At 35.0% G+C, this 14,018-nt stretch overlaps 1 protein-coding gene across 3 annotated transcripts in view; it reads right to left on the bottom strand.

Annotated features, from left to right (window-relative positions):
* The window catches only part of LOC129725070 (ecdysone-inducible protein E75), a 184,246-nt gene that overhangs the window by 74,050 nt on the left and 96,178 nt on the right, over positions 1-14,018 (bottom strand). For all 3 annotated transcript variants that reach the window (XM_055680473.1, XM_055680472.1, XM_055680475.1), the window contains one exon: positions 83-171. In XM_055680473.1, the coding sequence (XP_055536448.1) occupies positions 83-171 (89 nt within the window). The remainder of the gene's footprint in view (positions 1-82; positions 172-14,018) is intronic.

Genomic DNA, 14,018 nt, shown 5'->3' with positions numbered 1-14,018 from the left:
ACTGTACTCCAAGTCTCCAAGTCCACTCAGGTGGTATGTAGTGAAATAGAGTAGCAATAAAACAAATGGTTGATTGACTTACCTTGCAACCTTCGCAGGAATGCACACCGTAATGGAAACCGGAAGCTTTGTCACCGCACACACGACACAGAACGGTGGTCCCGTCGAACTCTGCAAATGTGAGAAGAAAGATAAGAAGATGAGAAAAACAAAACGTTGAATTTTCACTGCAATTTCGAGGCAAGTTCAAAGACCATAGAGTTTGAATGTGTTTCGCGTGAAGAAGTTGAAGGCAGAGGTAGTAGATATGTTGTTGTTTTTTCTTCCCTGCTCTGTGGCCCCCTTCGGTGGGGTCGTTAAACTCCGGTGGACTCCGGCTTTGAAAGTTGGTTTCACCTTTTGGGGTTTTTTTTCTTGGTTAACGCTTTTTTTGGGGGGTAATTTTGGGCGAAGTGCCTCCGGCTAGTTTTCTAGTGTCTTAATTTAGCGCTAACTTTTCCTGATTTGTGTTTATGATGCTTGAATGTCCATAATTGGTTATTCAGTGAACAAATAGGGAAACTGAAATTGTAGTTGAATGTACTAGGGTAATCGTTCCGTTATTCATCTCAACAGCTAGGTGCACCTATATTCATCTTATTTCTCTCATTTGTCCAATTCACCGTCAAATTTCTACAGATTTTAGAAGTAAAATCTATTTGCTTCTCGATTTTGTCAAGTAGTAGGAAGTTTTACGTTGAAAATGTGGTGAAATTAGACGATAAATTGATTCAAAGGCGTAATGAGATGAATTTGGGTACTGAGATGAATATAGGAGCGATTCCTCTATCAATAACTTTCAGTAGCCGTGACAACAGAAAAGTGGCGATTTTTAGTGAGGGAAACTTTGTTTCTCATCTAGGTTTCTTTGATCGTATCTCGCTGATATTCGGAAAAGGAGCTCAATATCGAATCAATCGATATTTATTGCTTGCTAAAGATTATTTCCTGTATCGTTCTTAGAAAGTTAGGTAAAAATTTATTTTTTGTTATATTTCCAAGGAAATTCAACGACCAAGATGTTTCGTTGCCAATAAATCAATCAACTTTCAAACACTTGAGTATATTTTTTTTCATTTTAAATGAAAACAAATGCGACTCAAAGAAAATTACAGTTTTCAAAAGATTGTTTGTCCTCACGACATCAGTAGGGAAGATCGCTTCTTGGTCATAATTGCCAATGCCCGTCATTTTGGAAAGAAAACATTGAAAACATCTCTGGTTTCATTCCTCACAACCAAATAATGCGAATGTATGTACTGATACTTTGTTTGTAGTGAACTCAACGTATTTAGTTCACTCAGGCAAAGACCGTACATAAATCATATTGTCCATCGAAATTTTCACTTTTCCTATATAGTACTTGGTCTGTCACATTTTTGCTGATGCCAATACGACGGAAATTAGATCCACAACCCTAACAACTTTACTTCTGCAGAAATGCGATTCATAGAAAGTTAAAGTGTTAAAAGGTACTTTTTCCTTCAAGACATCAGCTTTGGGAAAGCCATTTGGCAACAAACTTTTTAAACATGCTTCACCTTCAGGACATCAAAAATTGATCTAGGCTAGTGCTTTTAATTTTCACTCATCAACTCTACCGGTTTTTTGGATATAACTTTCAATAATGTTTTTCTCAACAAGTGTTTGTTGTATATAGTTTTCTTTGTAGTTAAACTTTTTATTGAGCTGCAATTTGTACATGTGGGACTCGATTATATATAGTATTTTTTTTATCAATTTCAAATTCACTAAGGTCGTTTTTTACGCGGGGGATGCGTTCCAAATTTGTATGAGCCCGCGTAAAAAACGACTTTTTTGAGTTGCAAATATAACAAAGAAAACCGTCCTAAAACGTAAGAATATGATAGTGGCCAATCTAGAGACCAAAATGCAATATTTTAAATTTGAAGTATTTACACCAAAAATTGTGTTTTTTTTGAAAACTGATATAAGATCACTCGTGGCCTAAAACGGAAAACGTGATTGAAATGAGGTCGATAACTTGTACCGATACCGAGTAATTGAGAAAAGCGATCCACGTAAAAAACGACCTCAGTGTATGCCTTTTCTAAAGCTGAAATGTAAGGAAACATCCATAAGATATGTAATGCTTCTGGAGGAAGGGGGCCTATATGACAAAAAGCGTTGCACTCCATGTGGTAAATTTCTATAATCTGCGTTTGCATTGGACGTTTCATAATTGATTCATAGAATAAAAAAAATAAAAATAAAAATAAACCTAAAAATATGAAAATAAATAAAAACAATTGAAAAAATATAAGTAATTCGTGAAAAATTGAATAAAATTTGAAAATATTGAAAAAAAGTTATAAATTTTTTTAAATAAGTTAGAAATAAAATAAATGAAAGAAATTAAAAATTATAAAAAAAAAAATAAATAAAATTATTTGAAAAAAGCGTTCAGGGTTGAAGGTAAACGAACCAATGTATCCTGATCGAAACTTTTCTTCGAAATTAATACAAAAAAAATCCAAAAATGTTAGAAATAAATTACAAAGAATTTAAAAAAAAAATGAAAATCAATAAAAGAAAATATATATAAAACAACGTTTAGGGTTGAAAGTAAACAAATTAATATATCCTGATCAAAACTTTTTTTTGAATAAATATTAGTGAATTAAATTCAAAAAGAGTTGAAAATAAATAAAAAAAAAAGTTGAAAAATTGAAAGAAATTGAAAATAAAAGAAACAACTTTTTTTTAAATTGTGTCAAATGAAAATAAAAAAAAACCGTTACAGATGAAGGTAAATAAATTAAAATATCCTGATTTTTTTTTCTTTCCGTTTGACTGTGTTTACATAAAAAATAACTACAAGATATAATTGTTTATTACAAGAAAGGGGTTTTCTGACTTTAAGTGGGTAGACTATATACAATCGAGTTCGACCTGTAATTGTTGGTTTCAGGTAAAAAAAATGAAAAATGAAAGTCGAATGATTGTTTTGATTTTTCGAGAAATATAAAATAATAAAACTCGCTACTAAAAAAAATTTCATGCAGAAAAAATAACTAACAGAGCACTCACATAAAATTCAACGTAACCTTGCCATTCTGGATAAGCTTTAACAGCAATGAAGAGCGTCAGCATTCTCTATTTCATAGATTGGTTCAATAGTTAACATTATACTATTACATTGATCGACTAAAGCGAAAAAAAATCTTGCCCCAAAGCTCAGACTGGAAAAATATGAAAACTAATAGCTTTTTAACCATTCCTGTGAATTTTGGTGTCTCTAGCCAGCTCGGAAGTGCGTCAAAAGGCCGCAGAGTAATCGGGTTCGTCGCTTTCACGTATGCTTACAGGAAAACTTCATTGAAATCTCTGAAGACTTTACGCACTTTCGAGCTGGCTAAAGGCACTGAGACTCACAGAAACGGCAAAAAGCTATAACATTGGTCGACAATAGCGAAAAAGAAATGTTACCCCAAAGCTCAAAATAGTTACCCTAGAAAGATTATAGTTTTTTAAGTACTCCTGTGAAATTTGGTGCCCCTAGTGTATGCAAAAGTATGTAAAAAGTTCGCAGAGAAATTACTCGCCGGGTTCGTCGCTTCAGCGTTAGCTTACGGGAAAAGTCATTTGAGTTTCTGAAAAAGTTATTATCTCTAGGGGCACCGAAATTCACAAGAATGGTTAACTTTCGTTTTTTCTAGTTTGAGCTTCAGGGCGTTTTTTTGCTTTTGTCGACCAGTTACTGAAAATAAATGAAGTATTATAGCATCCTGTGAATATTGATGCCCTTAACCAGCTCTGTAATGCGTCGTACACAAATTACGTAACGCATGAAAGGGGGTGGAGAAGGGGTTATGTCTGCGTTATTTATTGTTACATAGGGGGGGAGGGGGTATTTAAGATCGTTACGTTATCGTAAGATGTAAAGCCTTAGAAAACTTAAACGAAGTTTCTCCATAAAAAATCCGGCAAAATTGTCGATCTCAAAATTGGAATGGTTTTAGCTTTCTCCGAAGCTTTTCACACCATTTTCCCCTGAAACTCATTCTTTTTCAATGAAGTTTGAATTTGAAAGCGCTCTGTGAGTCCGTCATCTGTCTCATTAAAACGAACTTTCAGAAATAAGACTCAAGAATTACTTCTGTGAAATTATGTCATGCTGCTCAAATAAGCTGATGTTTCGAACCAAGATTTCACGAATTTTGGGGTCTGAAAATATTTTGAAAACCAACGTAAGTAATCATAGCAGCAGTTGATAGAATATCTAGAAGATCTGGTGAATTAATAGAAACTAGCTGTTGAGATTCAACTGATTGACTAAATCTTGTGAAAACAAACTAGAAGAATCTAGTTTGAACTAAAACAATGGGATCTTAGTCCTTAGATCAAACGGTTAATTCAAAATGCGTTAAAAAAACTGGTGCAAAATATTGCCCACTAAAAAAAGTCGAAGAGATTGTGTATGCGACACGACCGCAAAGTCAACGTAGAGTTACGACTGTTTGTCTAATGTCAATGTATTTCTTGCAATAAACTAAGGAAAACACTCGATTGGAATTATTTAATTTGATGGTCTGAGATGGTAAATTTCAATAATTTATCATTCAACTTTCTTTAATGTTAAGATTACGATAGACTAATTAATTTTCATCATACATTAATCACATGACTCTCCAAAAATAATGTAGCGACCATTAAAAGATTGAAAATGGTAGCTGGAATCAATTCACGGCCTCTGGATATCATTCCGACTCCGAAAACACTCATATTAGATGATGTTCGGCCAATTCTGACTGTTTTTAGAAACCAAGCAAGTCACCATCTTGGACTTCAAATGCATCATTCCGATTACGGAAATATCCATATTGAATGATGTTGGCCTTGTGTTGAGCTCTGATCGATCAGGAATCTGCGTTCAAAACAAGGCTCTGCATTTTTCAATAGTACAATAGTAGGCATCTTAAAATCATACTTTTTTTCAAATCGATTGCTGCAAGTATGAAGAAAACTCGTTTGAAAGCTAACTTAGTTACTAGCATTTCAAATTGCACAATTTACGTGACGCTCTCGATGTTTTCGGTATTTTAATTTGCACCCCTATTCTAGAATGCTGCGGCAAGACGAAATTCTACTTCAAAACCAATGTTGAAATTACTGGAAATCATATCCTCGTGAAGAGTAATGAATTAATTGTTACAACGTCACAAACGCGAATAAATGATGGATTGCAAGCTGTGAGTTGAACACCTTTTGTTGAAAAACAGATGATTAATTATGCAAGATTATATTTTAATGAACTTTGTGGACGTTTCTGCTGATTTACTTTTCTTCCGCGACGTAATATTTATTTCGAAAATGTTCCAGCAAGTGTCGATAGCTAACATGATATGTATTATGTTGTTCATGTATCATATAAATCTTGTACAACAGACGGTTCGATTGGTGTGGAAAACCAAGAAAATTCGCTTGATTTTAAGACCGCTATCGAGGTCTAAACCCTTACATAAAACGTTGCATGTGATGTGAAGCGAGAGATAATGAATGTGTAACTAAAGGCCTCTTTTGTCTGAGTTTCAGAATGATTATTCTTAATAGATTTACACCGAAAAACATTTAGCTAAGCTTTTCTAGCTCCGAATTTTACTTTCAAATTAATATTTTGGTTTCTAACCATATACAAACAATTTTTTTCCTAGCTCGAGTCTTGTTTGTATAGGCCTATTCACTTTCACCGAGTCCATCCAATGCATCCAATTACTGCTCTTCACGGTCACCCCTCCCTTTAAACGACGGTGCATTGCCACTGATTCAGCTGCGCGTCCAGCCAACGAACCACACTAGTAGACCGCCTACCCCTCCTCACCCCTCACCACCTTGGGGTCACGGATGCAATGTCATTCGCTTCAAACCGCGAATACTCATCCTTCACGCTGCACCAGCGCCGTAAGCGACGCCGGTTGCCAAACTTCGGTCATTCCACTCGCCATGTGTGTGTGTGTAGGTCTGTGGCGGCCGGTCTATGATCAAAGTAGGCCTACCCAATCGAAACCAAAATAAAACCGGTGAAAGTAAAAAAAAATCGAAAAGAAAGTGGAGAAATTCACCTCCCCTTCCCTTTATATTAACTCTCCATCTCGTTTCATATCGCTTTGCTGTGCAATCGAAAAATATTCGTCGAGTATGAGCCGGGTTTTTCTTCGTCTGTTTGGTAGCAACCATCTTTCAACATCCTCTCACCCTCGTCACCCACCCACCGTGCCCTTCAATCGCGCCCAACCTCTTCTGTTGTATCCGTATCACTCCGAGATTTATAGTTTTTCTCGGCCTCTACCTTCATCCCCAGCTTCGGTCGAGCGAGGCTCTTTGCAGCCTCTGCTTTTCGACTTTCTTCTCTATCGCCTAGCCGCGCTTCGCTTCCCCATTCCACTGCTGCTTTATATAATCTTCATGTCTCGAGGCTCGGGCTCGGGCCCGCCGAACAAAGCAGACAGCAGCAGCACCAGTTGGAGGTTATGTAAGCTTATATAACGAAAACCCGCTCTGTGCTCCACCGCAATAAACAACTTTCTCTGGTTCGGTCTTCTTCGGCTTTCCTGATCTTCTTGCCAGTCTTCGGAGCGGATCGCCGCTCGATCGGTGGCTAATTGAGTGATAAAACAGTGCGCCGCACTGTGTGGCGATCGACGACGCCTGCCCGCCAGCGTCGACGGTTCGCGTGCTTTTTCTCCTTTCGCTTTTCTCTCGAACGTCGTCGCTTGGATGCGCGGCCAGCTTGGATTGCTGAAAGTTTTCCCCCGTGTAATGAAGCTTTGCTTTTTTCGGATGAATCGTTTTAATTGCTGCTACTACCTACTACTGATATACTATTCAGTCGTTACGGTCGGTAGTGGGAAACAATTGAATGAAAGTGATTTCGGTCGTTTCTCTTTGTTTTAGGAGAGATTAACTGGGCTAGTAGTGTACGATGATTAGGTCTGTGTTTTGTTGGGAAAATTGTTAGTGACAAGTGAAATGGAAGACGATTAAGAGACAGTAAAATTTGGAATTTCAATTGAAACGTCTTGAAGACATGAACTTTCCGTAGGTTCGAAAACAAGACACCAATCACCTAACATGGAGAAAATATGCTGTTCGAACCTCAATGAAACAGTCTTGCAATAAGTTTTTAGGCTTCACGCTTAAAATGGGTATTTTATATTCAAAAGCATTTCACATTGGGGTAAAAAACTAACTCAAGCATTTTTGGCAATCTATGAAGATTAAACAAAAATGTATCACAAACTTATAAGTCAACAATTTATGAGAATCTAAAAATCTATGAACATCTTTAAAGTTTTTTGTTTCTCAAAATCTTTGAAAAATCTGGTCGATGATGAAAAAAACCCTCGCCATTTTAAAACGTTCAAAAATGTTGGAAATCGGTAAAAAATCTTTTGAAAATCCATAAAAAGTATTTAAAATAACTATGAAAGATGTTTCAATCACTTCGCTTCTCGAAAAGCAACTTCCTGATAAACTAAACCCCTTTTTTCGAAACTATGAGTGTCACACTCCGATTGTATAATATCAATATTATTATGCAAATCCTGCCAGCCAACAAAGTTATTCTAGCCTACGCAAAGAGAAGCTCGAGGAGTTGAGCCAAGCTGCTTTTCAGTATAAATTAGGTGAAAAAACATGGAGCAAATCTGCGAAGAACTGTGTTCATAAGCATAAACACACAATTAATCACAAGTTCGACCCGTTCAGGTCACCGGTTTCCGCATAAATCGTCATAAACGCGGCCTTCTGCGGATTTTTGCGACTTGTCGCCATTTCTACACTCGGTCAAAGACCTCATCGTAATCTCCAGCCTCCCTTCTTCCCTGTCAGCCGCAGCAATGTGTGTGCCCCAGTGGTGTTTTATTGGACGAGCGGTGAAAAGAAAGCCAACATAAACCGTGTCTCAACCCCCTCCCCTTCAAAGCACCCCTCGCATAATTCGGAAAGTAAAACTTTTACTTTTCACTTTCGTTTGGCGGGCGCTTTTTTTCTGCGCCTATTTTTTTGTGTTACAGCAATTTTGCGCGCTAGGGTAATGACACCAACGTTGGTCGCCGGAGGCGTTGTCGGTTTCGGGGATTCCAACATTAAAGAGTCACTTTGTTTTCTGTTCCTTAATTACCTCCTTTTCTCAGTCGAAGCAATAAAAACAAAACTAATTTGAATAGTTCCTCATAACGGGGTGGGGGCTTGCAAACCGGATGGTGGTGTCATTATTTCAGTTTGGATAAAGTACGCGTTACGCGACAGTAGGGTGCCATTCACCTGTCCGCCGTCGTCTCCCCTTTCCTCTTTTGCACAAACACAGCACGGTTTACAACAGTGCATTGACTCTCGTGCCACGGAACTTGGCGAGATTTTATGGGAGAAACTTGCCGCTTGAGCGCGGAGACGAATTTTTAACCCAGTGATACTGAAATTTAATGCGCGGTGCAAAATTTCACTTTTGAGGTGCGATGCGGTGCGTGTCGTTAAATGGTTTCTCCGGTTCACCGTGAGTATAGCCAGCCAAGCTAGCTCGAACGAAAAGGAAAGGTAGCCTTGAATTGTATCAATTTAATTCGGGCAGGTTTGTGGGGAGTAAGGATGGCGATTCATGAAACAACAAAATACGATAAGTTGTTGTTTACAAGAACAAAATTTTTTATATTAGATTTGAGTGCTGTTACCAAAAAATCAGCAATAGTGTTTAAGAGTTAAAAACACTATAAGTATTATAAGAAAAACCAAGGAAACGGGGATCAAACAGCGAAAAATTAGACGAAAATGGAATTAAATGAAATAAGTTGTTCCTATTTTTCTGTAATCCTAAAAACGTGGTACGGTTTATTATAAAAGAAAACTGGGATCAGGAATAAAAAAATTAAAGATTATTCGAAAAACGATTTTCTTTCATATTCGCTGTTCTCTTTTTTATGATAAAATCCAATATGGAAGCTGAGTAATTTCCGTTGGTTCAAATTTTTTTCAGACTCAAAAGTATTTCTCTAAAAGCACGTAGGATTTATGACATGGGCTTTATTTATAGCATTGTAGCTTAGAAACCTTTGATTGTATAGAAAAACTTTCTACGAATGAATTTTTGAATATTCCGGATGATTGAATCATGAAAAAATTACTAAAATTTGCAATAAACGAGCGTGAAGTAATAATTTTCTTCTGTTATTTTACTTGCATGATGTAGTGGCGTAGAAATTATATCTGCGGGAAAAAGTGGTAAACTTTCGAAGAGCAAAAAAATAGACATTGATTGGTTTCACTTAGCTCGGATATGTGCCAAAACATGCCAAAATGGCCTGAAATGGCAGCAAAACTATCAGAAGGAATAGAAAAGGTAAAATTTCAAAATAAAAATTAACAAACAGCAAAAAAATATCACTCCGGATAATCGAGTCTGAAATTCCGGACAATCAAACCCGGGATAATCGAGTCCGGGAATGTTCGTGTCTCCGGAAAATCGAATCCGACCTGTAATACCTTGTAAAAACAATATACAAAAAACTTCTAAATTATTAATCCATTATTTTTGCTGTCAAAGAATGAACTGTGTTATATTGATCTTACATTTTAATGAATTTATACTTGTTGCTGGATAACCATGAATAACCTACAGAGAGGCATATTTCCATAAGGTTGAACTTTTTAATCTTAGTTTTGAAAAAAAAAACAAAAAAAAAACAATAATATTTATCAAAAAGCGCGTACAAAACAGTGTAAAAAAATCGTGTGAATTTTGGAATCTGCATCAAAACAACCGTGTGAATGCCGAAATCCGCGTGAAAATGCCTAAATTCTGAAATCCGCGTAGAAAGCATTCGAAAAAGAATCAATAGCAGAGCTGATTTCACCTGAGAATCGAGCTGAATATCGAGAAAAAATAAAAAAGATAGTACAAATCAGTGAATATACAGTAATTGGATTAAGTAACCTCCATCGGACACTCTAAGTAAGCGATTTGAACACAAAAAAAAACGATAAAAACATGCCGCTTAAAAAACAAATTTTCTGGAAAATCCGCGTCAATTCCAAAATCCCCTTGAAATAAAACCGCGTAAATTCCAAAACCCGCGAAAAAAAGGCCTAAATCCCGAAATCATCATAAAAAAGATACATGAAAAAAGACCTTAGTGTATTTTTTGGGTTTTTTTGGCATAAAAAAATTCACGCTGCATATCTTTTATAGGGCCTCATCAGTTTGTTCTCAGGGGTTTTGCTGTACAACAAAAGGTTTTTGAATAAAACCTGTTTTTTAAAACCTATGAAATTTCATTTACTCCTGAGCCTAACAAATCTTTCTACCCGAGGAAAATATTCATTTTACTAAGTTGAATATGTGTGCAAAGATTAGTTCATATGAATCGATTAAATTTTCGCGTATTTTAAAATCATTTGGTATGAATTTGCTCATTAGAACTTAAACAGAACAAATTCTAAATAATAACAAGGGACTTTTTGTATCTCCCTTGTGATCGTTTTAACCTTCAAATCGACAAAACTTGTAAAAGCTTGCAAAAAATGTTAAACCAATCAAATGGATAAAAGAAGGTATTGAAATTAGGTACAGAATTCCCATTTTGCACTTCAGAAGTTAAGGAACAAAGAAATCAGAATTTGTTCACGATTTCGATGGTAATTTTATGGAATTTTTACGATTATATTCGGATTGGATGTTTGAATGAATTTGCTTTGAATTGCACTTAGATTGGCATTAAGTTGGTTTTGGATTTGAATTGTAGTTTGATAGGATTTGGATAGGATTTCTATTAGATTTGGGTTGAATTTGGATGGTATTTGGATTGGATTTTGATTGGATTGGATTTGGATTAGTTCTGGGTTAAAATTGAATTAAAATTTAGGTTCGTTTTGAATTGGACTTGGATTGAATAGGATTGGATTTATATTGAATTCGGATTTTGATTGGATTGGGTTTGAATTGTATTTGGATTAAGTTTGAATTAGATTTAGATTGTATTTGGATTAGCTTTCGATTTGATCAGGAATTGTTTTGGTTTGGATTTATAGATAGGATTTGTATAAGATTCGTGTTGGATTTGAATAGCATTTATATTGAATAGGATTTGGATTGATTGGGATTAAGATTGTATGTGGAAAGGATTTTGATCGGAATTGGATTAGATTTAGATTGCATTTGGGTTGAATTTAGATTTGGATCGGATTTGTAATGGATTTGGATGAAATTTAGATTGGATAGGATTTGGATTTTATTTGGAGAGTATTGGGTTTGAATTCAAATTGAATTTGGATAGGATTTGTTGAATTTGTATTAGATTTGGATTGGATTTGGCTAGGATTTGGATTGGATGAGATTTGGATTAAATAGGATTATTGGATTGGATTTGCATCGTATTTGGATTTAATAAGGATTATTTTTGGATTCGATTTCGATAGGATTTGGATTGGAATTTGAAAGATTTTGAATGGATTTGGATTAAATTTGGAGTGAATTTGAATTGGATTCCGAATGAATTTGGATTGAATTTGAACTGGATTTGGGGAGAATTTAGATGAGATTTAAAATGGGTTTTTTATATAACTCCGATAGGATTTGGATGGGATTTGAATTGAATATCGATTGGATTAGGATAAAATTTGAGTTGGATTTTTGTATTTCTTTCGTAATTAGTTCTAGTTTGCCATGTATTCCTTTATATTTCTTCAAAGAGAGAATCCATACCAAATAATCTGAAAATACGCAAAAATTTAATGGACCATTTTTGATTTGAATAAATTATTGCACATGTATTTAACTTAGTAAACTGAGAGTTTTCTGTAGGTGGAAAAAAATGTTAGACTCAAGAGTAATTTTCACAGGCTTTATTCTGAAACTTTTGGTCTGAAAATGGATTGTGGGGATCTAATGAGGCCCTATAAAATGTTGAATTTCTTTAATTTTTTTCAGGAAACTTGAAGTTACAACAACTTCTAATAAAATGTTCAGAGAAAATGAGAGACATTTTTTTTTCTTGAAGTTTGGATCTTAGACAATTTTTTTCACTTTCAGTAATTTTAAGAATATTTGCATTTTGATGATGTCAAATAATTTTAGCAGTTTAACAAGCTTATTCAAAATTACACTTGAAGAATTTGAGCTTCTTTATGAAATTACGCTTTTTTGTAGGTTATTCGTGGTTCTTCAAGCATGAATTCACTGAAATGTTTTATTAGTACACTAAGGTCGCTTTTTACGCGGGTTCTTTTTACGCGGATTCCAGTATTTACGCGGTTTTTTTTACGTGGATTCCGAAATTTACGCGGTTTTTTTTTACGCGGATTTCGGAATTTACGCGGTATTTTTTTTGCCCGGATTTCGGTTTCCCTTCACTCGGAATGCAAAATTAACGATGGTTTTTTTTTACGCGGATTCCGGAATTTACGCGGTTTTTTTACGCGGATTCCGGGATTTACGCGGTTTTTTTTACGCGGCACGTATCCCCCGCGTAAAAAGCGACTTTAGTGTATAACACATTCAGCTTTGACAGGAAAAAATATTTAATTCATATTTCAGAAGATTTGGATTGGATTGGATCCAAATCCAATCAATAGCCAATCAAAATACAATGCATTGGCTTTTGCTTGGATTTGGATTGGATTTCAATTGGATTTGAATTAGATTTAGATTGGATTTGGATAGGATTGTATTTGGAAAGGATTTGGATTGAATTTGGATCGGATTTGGATTGGATTTCAATTGGTTTTTGATTGAATTTGAAAAGCATTTGTATCAGATTTGGATTCGATTTGAGATCAATTTGGATTTTATTTGAAATGTACCTGGATTGGATTTGGATTCAATTTAGATTAGCTTTGGATCGGGTTTGGATAGGATTTAGATTGATTAGGATTAAGATTGTATGTGAAAAGGATTTGGATCGGAATTAGATTGAATTTGGATCAGATTTGGATTAAATTTTGATTGAATTTGGATTAGATTTGGATTAGATCTGGATCGAATTTGGATTGGGTTTGGGTAGGATTAAAATTGGATAACATTTGAATTTTATTTGGAAAGGATTTGGATGGGATTCAGATCGAATTTCGACTGGATTTGGATAGGATTTAGATAGGATAGGATTTAGATTGAATAGGAATAAGATTGTATGTGGAAAGGATTTGGATCGGAATCGGATTGGATTTGGATTAGATTTGAATTAAATTTGGATTAAATTTAGATTAGATTTGGATTGGATTTGGATTGGATAGCATTTAAATTTTATTTTGAAAGGATTTGGATTGGATTCGGATTGAATTTGGATAGGATTGAGATTGGATTTGGATTAGATTTGTATCGGATTTGGATCGGTTTTAGATTGGATTTGGATAGGATTCAAATTAGATTAGAGGATTTGAATTGTGTTTGGAATGGATTTGGATTGGTTCTGATTGGATTTGGGTTTATTCTGGATTGAATAGCAGTTGGATTGTATTTGGAAAGAATCTAGGTTGGAGTCGGATGAATTTGAGTTGAAATTTGACTGGATTTGGATTAGTTGTTTATTGTATTGTAATATGATGTAGATTTAATTTGGATTCACTTTTAATCAATATTGCTCATCTGCATGCTGCATGCAAATGCTGTTGAATTTTATATATTCTACCATTTCTAAAGTGAAATGAAAAAAAATATGATGCATTGAATTTAAACTAAATTTTGAAAATAAATGGAGTAAACAAAAAAATTTCACCTGAAAGGGTCTTTTGGGTCTTGAACCCTCCAAGACGGCAAAATATGATTTGCATGAAGAGTTTTGCATAGTTATTGTTATTAAGAGTACAGTTTGGACAAGGCCTTCAATTTGACGTCAAAAAATTTAAAATCAGTCAAAGGCCTCAAAGTTGAGAATTTTTGAAAATAAAAAGAATCGATTTTAAATGCCTCTATTTCAAAAATCGTCAGCACAATTGGAGCACACAACACACACAAAATTCGTATCCAAATT

This window comes from Wyeomyia smithii, chromosome 2 (genome assembly GCF_029784165.1).
Source record: "Wyeomyia smithii strain HCP4-BCI-WySm-NY-G18 chromosome 2, ASM2978416v1, whole genome shotgun sequence".
NCBI classification, from domain to species: domain Eukaryota; kingdom Metazoa; phylum Arthropoda; class Insecta; order Diptera; family Culicidae; genus Wyeomyia; species Wyeomyia smithii.
This window is presented reverse-complemented; position numbering and strand designations above follow the sequence as displayed.